At 41.6% G+C, this 14,511-nt stretch overlaps 1 protein-coding gene across 1 annotated transcript in view; it reads left to right on the top strand.

Moving 5' to 3' along the window:
• The window catches only part of LOC120047119 (zinc finger protein 236-like), a 92,241-nt gene that overhangs the window by 14,381 nt on the left and 63,349 nt on the right, over positions 1 to 14,511 (top strand). The window contains exons 6-10 of the mRNA XM_038992657.1: positions 2,045 to 2,217; positions 6,070 to 6,192; positions 6,654 to 6,824; positions 9,207 to 9,384; positions 11,275 to 11,547. Of these exons, the coding sequence (XP_038848585.1) occupies positions 2,045 to 2,217; positions 6,070 to 6,192; positions 6,654 to 6,824; positions 9,207 to 9,384; positions 11,275 to 11,547 (918 nt within the window). The remainder of the gene's footprint in view (positions 1 to 2,044; positions 2,218 to 6,069; positions 6,193 to 6,653; positions 6,825 to 9,206; positions 9,385 to 11,274; positions 11,548 to 14,511) is intronic.

Genomic DNA, 14,511 nt, shown 5'->3' with positions numbered 1-14,511 from the left:
GTTTTAACCTTCCCAAGTGCTCTCACGTCACCCTGCTCATCCACACACTCCACTTGCTTCCAGTCGAAGCTCGCATCCACTACAAGACCATGGTGCTTACCTACGGGACAGCAAGAGGAACTGCCCCTCCCTACCTTCAGGCTATGCTCAAGCCCTACACTCCAACCCGAGCACTCTGTTCTGCCACCTCAGGTCTCTTGGCCCTCCCACCCCTATGGGAGGGCAGCTCCCACACAGCCCAGTCCAAGCTCTTCTCTGTCCTGGCACCCCAATGGTGGAACCAGCTTCCCACCTGAAGCCAGGACAGCAGAGTCCCTGCCCATCTTCCCAAAACATCTGAAACTCTACCTCTTCAAACAGTATCTTAAATAATCCTCCTCATCTCGGGACTAAAATGTAAAACAACCATGTAGACGTAGACCCCTTTCTGTGTTTGCAAACATTGCCACACGAGGGCGATGTGTGCAAGTTGGTGGCAGAATAAGGGGGAGTTCTAATAGAATGCCAGCAACAACAAAAAAAGACTCTATTTACATGTTGCTTATGAGTGCATTTCACAGTAATTTTGGATTATAATTGGATATTTAAGGCTCTTATGAATTTCCTGCTTAATATAATGTTTGTGTCCTCGCAAATCAACTGCATTATATTAACACTTCAACTTCAACCAGTAAAGTGTGTCGTGTGCTGGGAGAGGGTCTATTTACTGGTGTGTCCGTCCTCTCTCCTTTCCCTTTGTACCCCCTCTGGTGTATCTCTACCCCCTCAGGTGTATTGAGTAGTGTGTGTTATCTCTTTACCATTCTCTCCCTCTCTTTCTCTCCATACCAACGAGGTATACTTAAGCAATAAGGTCAGGGGAGGTGTGGTATATGGCCACAGTTAAGGGCTATGGAGTGCAGCCCTTAGCCGTGGTATACTGGCCATATATCACCCCCCCCCCCCCCAGGAGCCTTGTTGCTATTATAAACTGGTTACTAATGTAATTAGAGTAGTAAAACTAAATGTTTTGCCATACCTGTGGTATACGGTCTATCAGAATTCAGGGCTCAAACCACCGAGTTTATATTGAGTTTTACACCATGGGATTGTTGAATACTTGTTTCTGATTGGCTTGAATGGCATTCTAGAGTGTGCATTTCCCTATAATGCACAGTATAATTGCACGGTATAATTCAATGGCAATGAAGTTCATACTTACATTTTGTTTAGCTGCTTTTGAAAGCAAAAGTTCAATTGAAAATATAATTGGCAATGTTGAGTTCGATTTTCATAATAGCAAGCTAGGATATTGGTTTAGTTAGCTAAGCTAGCAAGTCTATTTGTTTGGTTACCAAGGCAACTACTCTAGCTAGCTAGTAAACTTGCTAGCTACTTCAGTGGATGTTGTCATATCTCTACTGGCAAATATGTTAAATTATAGCCATGGTATAAAATAGATAATCACCTCAGGGCCCTATGCATTCTCTGTAAAATAATGCAACTCCGCGGAAGTGTTGTGGAACACACGTCATGCTTTATTTTCCAGAGAACGCACAGCCCCTCATTGATTATCCCTTTCGAGTTCTTTCTCTGCCTTCCTCTCTCTCTCCCTCTCACATTTTGTCATGGGGTGCAGAGAACATTTTTCAGTTTTAAAGCAAATTTTCTTGCAATTCTATACAATTTGCAATGTCTAATGTGTATTCATGTGTTATTTGAGTGACTCAAACATTACACCAAAATCTATGGGCAAAAACACATTCGCTGACATGGGCTAGTTGATCTTGAAATTTCTTACAAGTTATAAATAGCTCTCTGAGGTATGCAATAACTGACATGACAACAGGAAAACTGATGATGCAATACCCACTTTCGAAATTGCACCTTTTGGATTCTACTATGACAACTTTCAAGAGTAAGTTGAAAGCCTGACTGAGTTCCTTAACAATTTAGCCCCCCCCCCCACCTGCCGACCTACAATTTGGGAACCACTGATCTATACCACCCAGGTCTATTGAGTTGTGTTCTCTCTCCCACCTATCCTCTCTCCTCTCCCACCCAGGCGAGCGGCCGTACAAGTGCAGCCACTGTAGCAAGGCCTTCAACCAGAAAGTGGTGCTGCAGACCCATATGGTGAGGCACACGGGAGAGAAGCCCCACCTCTGCATCTTTTGCCCCTCTTCCTTCTCGCAGAAGGGCAACCTGCACTCGCACGTCCAGAGAGTGCACTCTGAGGTAAATAACCAACTAACTACATCACCTGGCACATCTCTGTTGCCCTTGTCTTTAATCAGTAGGCTGGATGGAATTCTTATTGTTATCGCCAAAACTTTCTCCTGTCTGATCCTCCAAAGTTGTCCGCTAGTGTCTACAGGTAATGTGTATATACATTCAAAAGTTTGGACACACCTACTCATTTTAGGGTTTTACATTGTAGAATAATAGTGAAGACATCAAAACTATGAAATAACTCATATGGAATCGTATAGTGTTAAATATATCCAAGTATATTTTATATTTGAGATTCTTCAAAATAGCCACCCTTTTCCCACTATTGGCATTCTCTCAACCAGCTTCATGAGGAATATTTTTCCAACAGTCTTGAAGGAGTTCCCACATATGCTGAGCACTTGTTGGCTGCTTTTCCTTCATTCTGTGGTCCCAACTCATCCCAATCCATCTCAATTCAGTTGAGGTCGGGTGATTGTGGAGGCCATGTCATCTGATGCAGCACTCCATTACTCTCATTGGTCAAATAGCCCTTACACAGCCTGGAGGTGTGTTTTTGGCCATTGTCCTGTTGAAAAACAAATGATAGTCCCACTAAGCGCAAACCAGATGGGATGGTGTATCGCTGCAGAATGCTGTGGTAGCCATGCTGGTTAAGTGTGCCTTGAATTCTAAATAATCATCCGTTCACCTACTCTGCATCTCACAAAGACAACAAAACTCTCAAATTTGGACTCATCAGACCAAAGGACAGATTTCCACCGTTTTAATGTCCATTGCTCGTGTTTCTTGGCCCAAGCAACTCTCTTCTTATTGGTTTCCTTTAGTAGTGGTTTCTTTGCAGCAATTTGACCATGAAGGCCAGATTCACGCAGTCTCTCCTCTGAACAGTTGATGTTGAGATGTGTCAGTTCAAGTAACAATGTGAGGCATTTATTTGGGCTGCAATCTGAGGTGCAGTTAACTCTAATGAACTTGTCCTCTGCAGCAGAGGTAACTTTGGGTCTTCCTTTCCTGTGGCGGTCCTCATGAGAGCCAGTTTCATCATAGTGCTTGATGGTTTTTGCGACTTCACTTTAAGAAACATTCAAATTTTCCGGATTGACTGACCTTCATGTCTTAAAGGAATGATGGACTGTCGTTTCTCTTTGCTGATTTGAGCTGTTCTTGCCATAATATGGACTTGGTCTTTTTCCAAATAGGGCTATCTTCTGTATACCACCCCTACCTTGTCACAACACAATTGATTGGCTCAAACGCATTAAGAAGGAAAGACATTCCGCAAATTAACTTTTAACAAGACACACCTGTTAATTGAAATGCATTCCAGGTGACTACCTCATGAAGCTGGTTGAGGGAATGCCAACAGTGTGCAAAGCTGTCAAGGCAAAGGGTGGCTTCTTTGAAGAATCTAAAATATATTTTGATTTGTTTGACACTTTTTTTGGCTACTACCGTACATGATTCCATATGTGTTATTTCATAGTTTTGATGTCTTCACTATTATACTACAATGTAGAAAATAGTAAAAATAAAGAAAAACCCTGGAATGAGTAGGTGTGTCCCAACTTTTGACTGGTGCTGTATATTTTAGCAATTACATTTACTTTTGATACTTAAGTACATTTTAAACCAAATACTTTTTAGATTTTTACTCAATTGGTATTTTACAGAGTAACTTTCACTTTTACTTGAGTCATTTTCTATTAAGTTATCTTTTACTCAAGTATGGTAATTGGGTACTTTTTCCACCACTGATCTTTATCAAGGGTGTCCATAATTTCGGACCCCACTGTATATACCATTTAGGGTAGAGTCTAAGGCTCTCGGGACTGACTTTACCACTCAGAAAAGAAGGCTTCCATTCTATTACACTGTCTGCAACAGAGCTTGTTCATTTAAAAAAAGCCTCTGCATGCATTCTGATTACAGACAAAATCGTGCATTGTCATTGGTAAGAAATGGATTTGATATGGGGTGGGTCTTGTCTCTTCAGACCTTTGACCCCCCCCCCCCCCCCCCCCCCTTTGTCTTTAATCAGTTAGATATACAGAAATAAAATAGAACATTATTATGAAACAGAAGCTTCTATTACTGATGTAGCAACATTGCACACATCTGTGATATTTTCACATATTTGACATTCCATGGGAAAATAATGAGCCTAAATGAAAAGCAGTCTCTGGGTAATTCTGTGTGATGATTGCAGTCGAGGAGTTGGTGTTTATAGGCAGAAGTTTTGAGTGACTGGCTGTACGCTCTTCTGGACCTGAGTGCTACTTTCATCGTATTTGTGTCCGCTAGTCATCATTACTTACATCTGTGCAAATGAGGACATGCAAATGTGAGGCTTTGTCCTTTTTATTGAGTGGCCAACTCAATCAGCTAGCTTTTCAATTTTCCACACCCCTCACAACAAATACATGTGATAGTTTTATCAACCAAAAATTTTTTTACGGAGCCCGTCAAATTATTATAATTTTTTTAACAAATGGGGAAGAGAGTCTAAAGAGCGTCCGTAGCGTTTATTTTGTCCGTCAGTGCTAACTGGCAATGACGCAGTGGGGCTGATTGAATCTCCCCCGAAGCCCCAAACCGCAGCTGTTCAACGTTTTTGAATAATGCATGTGATTCTCACGAGTGTCCCTCAACATACTCTGGCAGTCAGGACCTCGGCTTTATGAACGGACTTCATGAATATATTAAAGTCAAATGTGAGTGGGAATACATTTCATAAGCAGAAGCATCTGGAATATGGACAGGGAAGTGGGACTGTTTTTAGGTTACCCCAAAGTTTTTGCATGAAATTGTTCTCTATCCTAATCGCTGCCTTATATTAGATGGCCCTTTAAAATATCAGAAGATGGATATTTGTAATATCTGTCTTGGCTGAAGATAAAATATGTATAATGTATACACTGATTGTACAAAACATTAGGAACACCTGCTCTTTCCATGGCATGGACTGACCAGGTGAATCCAGGTGAAGGCTATGATCCCTTATTGTCACTTGTTAAATCCACTTCAATCGTTGTAGATGAAGGGGAGGAGATGGGTTAAAGAAGGATTTTTAAGTCTTGTGACAATTGATTGTGTATGTGTGCCAGCCATTCAGAGGGTGAATGGGCAGGACAAAATGGGCGGCAGGTAGCCTAGTGGTTAGAGCGTTGGGCCAGTAACAAGAAAGGTTGCTATATCGAATCCCAGAGCTGACAAGGTAAAAATATGTCGTTCTGCCCCTGAACAAGGCAGTTAATCCAAGGCCGTCATTGTAAATAAGAATTTGTTCTTAACTGACTTGCCTAGTTAAATAAAGGTTCAATTAAAAAAGACTTCAGTGGCTTTTGAATGGGTTATGGGAGTAGGTGCCAGGCGCACTGGTTTGAGTGTCAAACCCAGCAGCGTTGCAGTTATTTTCACAGTTTCCTGTGTATCAAGAACCCACCCAAAGGAAATACAGGCAACTTGACACAACTGTGGGAAGCATTGGATTCAACATAGGCCAGCATCCCTGTGAAATGCTTTCGACACCTTGTAGAGTCCATGCCCCAATGAATTGTGGCTGTTCTGAGGGCAAAAGTGGGAGGTGTACCTAATGTTTTGTACACTCAGTGTACTGTAAATCTTAGTTGGTATTCAATTATAATGACATGGTATTAGGTAGTTTTATATTGTTTTTACCTAATGTAAAATAATGAATTTTTAATATAAAAATTTGCTAAGAATGTAGCCTTCAGCTAATTCCCAACGGCATCATATCCAATGAAAGCATTTAGGCCTTTGACAGCGCATTAATATTAATTGATAATCACAGTTGTATGTGTACTGACTTTGTTTCCTGTATATGTGTCTCTTCAGCTTACGGGAGTACCACTGTTCCCGTGCATGGACTGTAGCTGTGTGTTCAAAAAGCTGGGCAGTCTCAACGCCCACATCAGCAAAATGCACATCTTGCTCATAGAGGAATCGGCCAACACACAGGTGAGTGAGTGCATGCAGATGATGTGAACTTCTAGAAGTTTCGCCTGATTTGGTTTCTGACCTCTGCATTCAGTTTGTTGCCTCGCGCTGCAGCTAGCTTGATGCTGAGTGATCAGACACACACATCCACACTGGAACCTCCCTGTAGCTCTACCACTACATGCAGATTTTTATGTAATTATTTCAGAGTGGGGCTCAATATAAAAAAGCCTCTCATTTTCATAATATGTCATTGTGTTTTTGTAAGTTAATGGAACCTTGAAAATCAGGTGTTCAGGTAGACTATTAATTAGGTGAACTAAGCTTCCAAAAAATTCGCTCATCTATGATGCACTGCAAAAAAACAAACCAAGATTGAAAATGCTCTACGCTGCTCAGATCAGCTCACCTCTGCCATTCTCAGTATTCCCTTTTCTCCTCCCATTCTCTCCACCTTCACACCCTCCCTCGCTGTCCCGTAGGAGGTGGAGTCGGGTCAGGGTGTGGCGGGGTCAGAGGGCAGCGAGGTGGTGACTGACGTGATCCAGCAGCTCCTAGAGCTGTCAGAGCAGGTGACAGGGGAGGGGACCCAGTCACAGTCCCAAGAACAGACCATCACCATGGAGACGGCCATCAACCAGGACATCCTACAGGTGGGAACCATAACACAGGAATTACACGTAGATACACATGCGCAAAAGCGTACAAGCACAGACACACAAATGCCCTCACTCACGCATACATGTACATACACATACACAGCTGTCTTACTATATTTGAGAGAACTTTTTGGGGACCAATTCAAAGTCCTATTTTCCATAAACCTTACCCTAACCTTAACCCTTAACCCTAATTGTAACCCTAAACTTAAACTTAACCCCTAAGCCTAAAATAGCCTTTTTTACAAGTGAGGACTGGGAAAATGTTAGAATTTCTCTGAATTTTAGTCTACTAATTTTAGTCTACTATTCTTGTGATGACTTCTGGTACCCGATTTCTAGAAAACAGTAGGCTATATTGATTTAAACTGGTGTTGAGAACAACGTGGCAGAGGTGGACGGCAGCGGAGTGAGGAGACGGGGAAACAGCCATTGGGCCTAGAAAAAGCGCAGTGAGAGGAAAACTCACCTTAGTTATGATCAACTGAATGATGAAAATATTAGAATAAAGTAGGCTAATGCAATTGAAGGTATGTATCAAATTCTTGCTTGGACTGAAACTCCTGAAGTCATATCCAACCTTTATACTCATTTAAAGCAATAGTCGTGTGTGTGTGGTCACCTAGGTGATCATTTCAGCACTGTTTTGATTGGGACAGCGCCATCGCACTGCTTTGAGACAAGCGTGGGGGATTTTTCTCTTTCTCACTGAATCTCCGTTTGGATATTTGGTAACAATTAAGCTGGGGAAATGTTAGCTAAATTGAGGTGAGTGCTAATGATCATCTTTATACTAGTTTGCTCATTATATTAGCTGATCAGAACATTTTGCTAGCATGTTATACAAGTGGATTTTTCTCTTCACTTGCGTAGTAGCCTGTCTTACTCCCGTCCAAAAGCCTGGGACTTGTCTCATAATCAATCAATGTGATTTTGTTTGTCTGTCTGTATATTTGGTTAATTGATCTCTGGCTGGACAAGTGGAAGTGGTAGCTCATTTATTCGTTCACTGATCAGAAACATTTAGCATGAAATAATGTAGCCTAAATCAAGTGTATTAGTTATCTGTTGTCTTATATAGAGCCTAGGCTATTTTCCTATCATCCCAATTCCACTGAAACCCAAAATCCTGACTCCTGACTCATATGAAAAATCCTAACTTTATTCTGTAATCCAGGGTTTGGATTATCAAAGCACATCTCGCCTATGCATGTCAAAATACCGCTATAACATTTCACCCACTTCTCTGCGCTGTCTCATGTTGCTGACCATATGAGAGCTTCGGTAGAGAATGTGTGATCAACAAACGGTGGGAGTAGATATGGATATTTTACTTTTAAACATAGATAAAAAATATAAGATACCTTGATATTTAAACAATTTCCTCTCTTCATCTCCCCGTTATTCATGAGCTGATCTGCGATCTGTATAATCATCAACTAGATTTAGCCAAATGGGAGATATTCTGTCATTAGGGTTATCTAGCAAGTTTAGCAATTTTGCTCAATTGACTTTTGTTTGACTGCAAATGACAAAGTTGGTATTATTCGACAACGCTATAGCCTGCTCGGGGTGCACTCTGTGTGTGCTCTGTGTCGAGATAGCCTAGGCCTGCTGAAATGCGCTGAATTAATTGAGGAACATGATTTTGCAATACACAACAATGTCATTGGCGATCAAAGTTACTCTGTCGTTACTAAATGTCAGTTTCACTTGCTGTGAAATCTTTAAATAGTGGCACAGCGACAATCTTATTTTGTGAGAACCCTGGCATATCTTGGTTTTAAACTTGGTTTTGAATGGGAATTGGTTTCTGGCTCATTTAAATGTCTGACCAGGCTTGGGCTTCAGCTCACCAGGCTTGGGCCGGACCGGGATCGAATTTTCAGTTATGCTTCTGATGCGAACTCCATTCGGGTCTCGTGTGCAGTCTGGCAGTGTCAATTATGCGTGTGCTTTGAATTTGTGATGACTTTGTGTGAAGTAAATACGCTAGGCTAAGGGATTCTATGCGACTACCTGTTTGTATAATGTGCTATTCTATTTTTTGCCAATCTGCTGCTGCGCATGTTGTGTATTTCGTGGAATTGCATTAGTGTGACATTGGGGGAAAGTGTTGTGATTTCCCTTTTTTTGGGAAACGTGAAGAGTGGGCCCAGGACAGTCCCGGGATCCCGGTTACCGATGTTAATCCCTAGTGTCATGTAGCCTAGCTCGGCATACAGCACAGTATTGCCCAATACTATGGATGGGAACATGTACTAATACATAGTAATGTACTAATACATAGTAATACATAGTAATGTACTAATACATAGTAATACATAGTATTAGTCACAGTTTTTGTTAAACCCTGTCACCCCTGAACCCACACAGCAAGCCCTGGAGAACAGTGGGTTGAGCGTGGTTCAGTCCCAGACCAACGGAGTGGCCAGACAGACTCAGAGCCATGCCGCCGAGGGGGCTCTACCTGACAGTAAGAAGTTACCAGGCCAGGACAAAACCGCCAAGAAGGAGAAGAGAAGTATCTTCAGAAAACCTGTACAGATGCCAGGTAGGGCATACCCCAAAAAATGTCCATGTGTGCTTGTGTATGTCACCCTCTCTCAGTTCCATTTCAACTCCATCAATTTACTTGCTCGTTAAATGTCCATTGACAATGAACAGGTATATTGTATACAGTGCATTTGGAAAGTATTCAGACCCCTTCCCTTTTTCCACATTTTGTGACATTACAGCCTTATTCTAAAATGGGTTAAATAAATGTTTTTCCTTATCAATACCCCATAATGACAAAGCGAAAAAAGGTTTTTAAAAGTCTTTGCAAATGTATTAAAAATAAACAACAGAAATAGCTTATTTACATGTATTCAGACCCTTTGCTAGTAGACTCGAAATTGAGCTCAGGTGCATCCTGTTTCCGTTGGTCATCCTTGAGATGTTTCTACAACTTGATTGGAGTCCACCTGTGATAAATTAAATTGATTGGACATGATTTGGAAAGGCACACACCTATCTATATAAGGTCCAACAGTTGACAGTGCATGTCAGAGCAAAAACCAAGCCATGAGGCCGAAAGGAACTGTCCATAAAGACAGGATTGTGTCGAGGCACAGATCTGGGGAAGGTCTACCAAAAAATGTCTACAGCATTGAAGGTCCCCAAGAACACAGTGGCCTCCATTCTTAAATGGAAGAAGTTTAGAACCACCAAGAGTCTTCCTAGAGCTGGCCACCTGGCCAGACTGAGAAATCGGGGGAGAAGGGCCTTGGTCAGGGAGGTGACCAAGAACTTGATGGTCACTCTGACAGAGTTCCTCTGTGGAGATGGGATAACCTTCCAGAAGGACAATCTCTGCAGCACTCCACCAATCAGGCCTTAGTGGTGGAGTGGCCAGATGGAAGCCATTCCTCATTAAAAGGCAAATGACAGCCCACTTAGTTTGCCAAAAGGCACCTAAACGACTCTCAGACCATGAGAAACAAGATTCTCTGGTCTGATGATTGAATTGAATCTGACCATGATTGAACTACTTGGCCTGAATACCAAACGTCACATCTGAAGGAAACCTGAAACCATCCCTGCGGTATCGAGGGAAAGATCAAGGGATCTAGTCAGGATCGAGGGAAAGATCAACGGAGCAAAGTACAGAGATCCTTGATGAAAACCTGCTCCAGAGCACTCAGGACCAGGGGTGAAGGTTCACCTTCAAACAGGACAACGACCCTAAGCACACAGTCAAGACAGCGCAGGAGTGGCTTCGGGACAAGTCTCTGAATGTCCTTGAGTGGCCCAGCCGGACTTGAACCCGATCAAACATCTCTGGAGGCACCTGAAAAAAGCTGTGCAACGACGCTCCCCATCCAACCTGACAGAGCTTGAGACGATCTGCAGAGAAGATTGGGAGAACCTCCCCAAAAAACAGGTGTGCCAAGCTTGTAGCGTCATACCCAAGAAGACTCAAGGCTGTAATCGCTGCTAAATGTGCTTCAGCAAAGAACGGAGTAAAGGGTCTAAATACTTAAGTAAATGTGATATTTCAGTTTTACATTTTTTATAAATTTGCAAACATTTGCTTTGTCATTATGGGGTACCAACAATTTAAATCATTGTTGAATAAGGCTGCAACATAACAAAATGTGGAAAAGTCAAGGGGTCTGAATACTTTCCAAATTCACTATATATCGGGAGTTTCAATTGATTCCCTGAATTTAAGGAATTTAAGTGTATTTGGTCTCAGCTCTGTGCCTGCTCATCTCATGTGGGACCAGTGTCGCATCCATTAGGGCACCCTATAACAAAACGTTTTGAAACGTAACACGAAAATGAATGTTTGTTATTGGACAGGTCCAGGCAGTCTCTCCCTGTTTCAGTCTGTTTTCTTCCATTTGGTGCCTAATAGAACACAACCCGTGTCACCTCTTTCTGTCCCCCCTTCCCCTAGGCTCCATCAGGGAGGAGAACGGCGTGCGGTGGCACAGCTGCCCTTACTGCAGCAAGGAGTTCAAGAAGCCCAGCGACCTGGTGCGCCACGTCCGCATCCACACACACGAGAAGCCCTTCAAGTGCAAGCAGTGCTTTCGCGCCTTTGCCGTCAAGAGCACCCTTACTGCCCACATGAAGACGCACACAGGCATCAAGGCCTTCGAGTGCCAGTGCTGCATGAAGTGCTTCTCCACGTCGGGCAGCAGGAAGGTCCACATGCGCCTACATACAGGTGAGCGATATTATGGCGTTGTTATTATGGAGTGATATTTTGATTGTATTCATAGATGCACATTTAGTTCCGGGTTGGCATCTATATTACTCCATAGTGGTCATCAAGATGTATTATTATTAACGTTGGTGTCATAATCTGGATTTAACTTGATTTAAGTTATTGAAAAAAGTCCTATTTTCTTTTATTAATTTGTCATCTTGTTTTTTTTATGTTTAATTACGGTGCCTTCAGAAAATATTCACACCTCTTGACACAGCCTAAATTTAAAATGGATTAAATTGCGATTTTGTTTCACTGGCCTACAAACAATATATCCCATAATATCAAAGTAGAATGAGGTTTTTAGAGATGTTTATACATTCATTAAAAGCTGAAATGTCTTTATTCAATAACTATTCAACCCCTTTGTTATGGAAAGCCTAAATAAGTTCAAGTAAAAATGTTACATAATAAGTTGCATGGACTCACTCTGTGTGCATTAATAGTGTTTGACATGCTTTTTGAATGACTACCTCATCTCTGTACCCCACACATACAATTATCAGGTCTCTTAGTTAGGGCTGTGGAGGTGATGAAATTTCGCCATCCGGTGATTGTCAAACAAATAACTGTCGGTCTCACGGTAATTGGCCGTAAATTAACATAAACACATTCAGCATCTCCTGGCTTCCACACAGCCTACTGATGCAGACCTTTTGAACATCTATATTTTAAAAAGTCTAAGAAATCCATGTAATATAGCCTACACCTTCACAATAAATACATTATTTATTTTAGACAGGTCTAAAGAAACATGATATGAAGAAAATGTAGTCTATTTCAGAAGAACAGAACGGCATACTTTGAGTTGTCCTTATGTTAGATCCTGATCTGGCTATGCCATGTGGTTGTGGGCTACACTAGTTAATTTAGCAGACAAGATTTGCTTTGAATTCTTTGGCGTTATTTTATAGTGTGAAGAATCCAATTAAACAAAGCTGAATAAAATAGCTATTCTGTGTTGAGCAGTTAACAAAGAGATACTGTAGGTACTCCTATATACTTAATTTAGAGTTATTAATTTAACTTTAGTTGTTCTACAAACGTTGGGCTATATGTGTTGATGTTTAATACATTGTAAGGCTGCATGATGCGACTAATGATGATTTGAAAAAAGTAGCTTGAAAGGAATGAGCTCTGCTTTGTTTTTTTGCGCAGGCCGTACACACTACATCAGTCTCATTCAAAATTTGAGAAGCACTTGATAATGTCTTTGTGTGGCCATAATTCACCCTAAAATAATCGATGCCTTTTGCGGCCCTTCTCCCTGAGTGCTGCCTGCTCCGAATCACCTCTCACTCACACGGCTCTCCATCACGTGATCGGGTCTTTCTCACAGGCTACAAGTGAAGACCGACACATCGGGAACGCAACTGCGCACGTCCTTATCCAATTCCGAGGTGCATATTGAAGATAGTAGAAGAACTGTCCAAATTTACAGTACCAGTCAAAAGTTTGGACACATTCAAGGGTGTTTCTTTAGTTTTTACTATTTTCAACATTGTATAATAATAGTGAAGACATCAACACTATGAAATAACACATGGAATCATGTAGTAACCAAAAAAGTGTTAAACAAATCAAAATAGATTTTAGCTTCTTCAAAGTAGCCACACTTTGCCTTGATAACAGCTTTGCACACATTTGGCATTCTCTCAACCAGCTTCACCTGGAATGCTTTTACAACAGTCTTGAAGCAGTTCCCATATATGCTGAGCACTTGTTGGCAGCTTTTCCTTCACTCTGCGGTCCAACTTTTCCCAAACCATCTCAATTAGATTGAGGTCGGGTGATTGTGGAGGCCAAGTCATCTGATGCAGCACTCCATCACTCTCCTTCTTGGTCAAATAACCCTTACACAGCCTGGAGGTGTGTTGGGTCATTGTCCTCTTGAAAAACAAATGATAGTCCCACTAAGCGCAAACCAGATGGGATGGCGTATCGCTGCAGAATGCTCTGGTAGCCATGCTGGTTAAGTCTGCCGTGATTTTTAAATAAATCACCAACATTGTCACCTGCAAAACACCCCCACATCACCTCCTTCATGCTTCACGGTGGGAACCACACATGCGGAGATCATCCGTTCACCTACTCTGCGTCTCACAACGACACGGGGGTTGGAACCAAAAATCTAATTTGTACTCGTAAGACCAAAGGACATATTTCCACTGGTCTAATGTCCATTGATTGTGTTTCTTGGCCCAAGCAAGTCTCTTCCTCCTATTGATGTCCTTTAATAGTGGTATCTTTGCACCAATTCGACCAGTTGATGTTCGAACAGTTGATGTTGAGATGTGTCTGTTACTTGAACTCTGTGAAGCATTTATTTGGGCTGCAATTTCTGAGGCTGGTAACTTCAATGAACTTATTCTCTGCAGCAGAGGTAACTCTGGGTCTTTCTTTCCTGTGGCGGTCCTCATGATAGCCAGTTTCATCATAGCACTTGATGGTTTTTGCGACTTCACTTTAAGAAACGTTCAAATTTTCCGGATTGACTGACCTTCATTTCTTAAAGGAATGATGGACTGTCGTTTCTCTTTGCTTATTTGAGCTGTTTTTGCCATAATATGGACTTGGTCTTTCATCAAATAAGGTTATATTCTGTATACCACCCCTACCTTGTCACACCACAACTGATCAAACACATTAAGAAGGAAAGAAATTCCACAAATTAATTTTTACAATGCATGAAGCTGGTTGAGAGAGTGCCAATAATGTGCAATCACTTTTTTTGGTTACTACATGATTCCATGTGTTATTTCATAGTTCCATAGTTTCTACAATGTAGAAAATAGTAAAAAATTAAGAAAAACCCTGGAATGAGTAGGTGTGTCCAAACTTTTGACTGGTACTGTGCTTTTTGTCTGTCAACAAGATGAGTAGACCTAACGAACAGCAAAAGCACTAGCCTATGTCAATCTA

Source organism: Salvelinus namaycush, chromosome 5 (genome assembly GCF_016432855.1).
Source record: "Salvelinus namaycush isolate Seneca chromosome 5, SaNama_1.0, whole genome shotgun sequence".
NCBI lineage: Eukaryota > Metazoa > Chordata > Actinopteri > Salmoniformes > Salmonidae > Salvelinus > Salvelinus namaycush.
The sequence above is the reverse complement of the archived record's forward strand: the minus strand, read 5'-3'. Positions and strand labels throughout refer to the sequence as shown.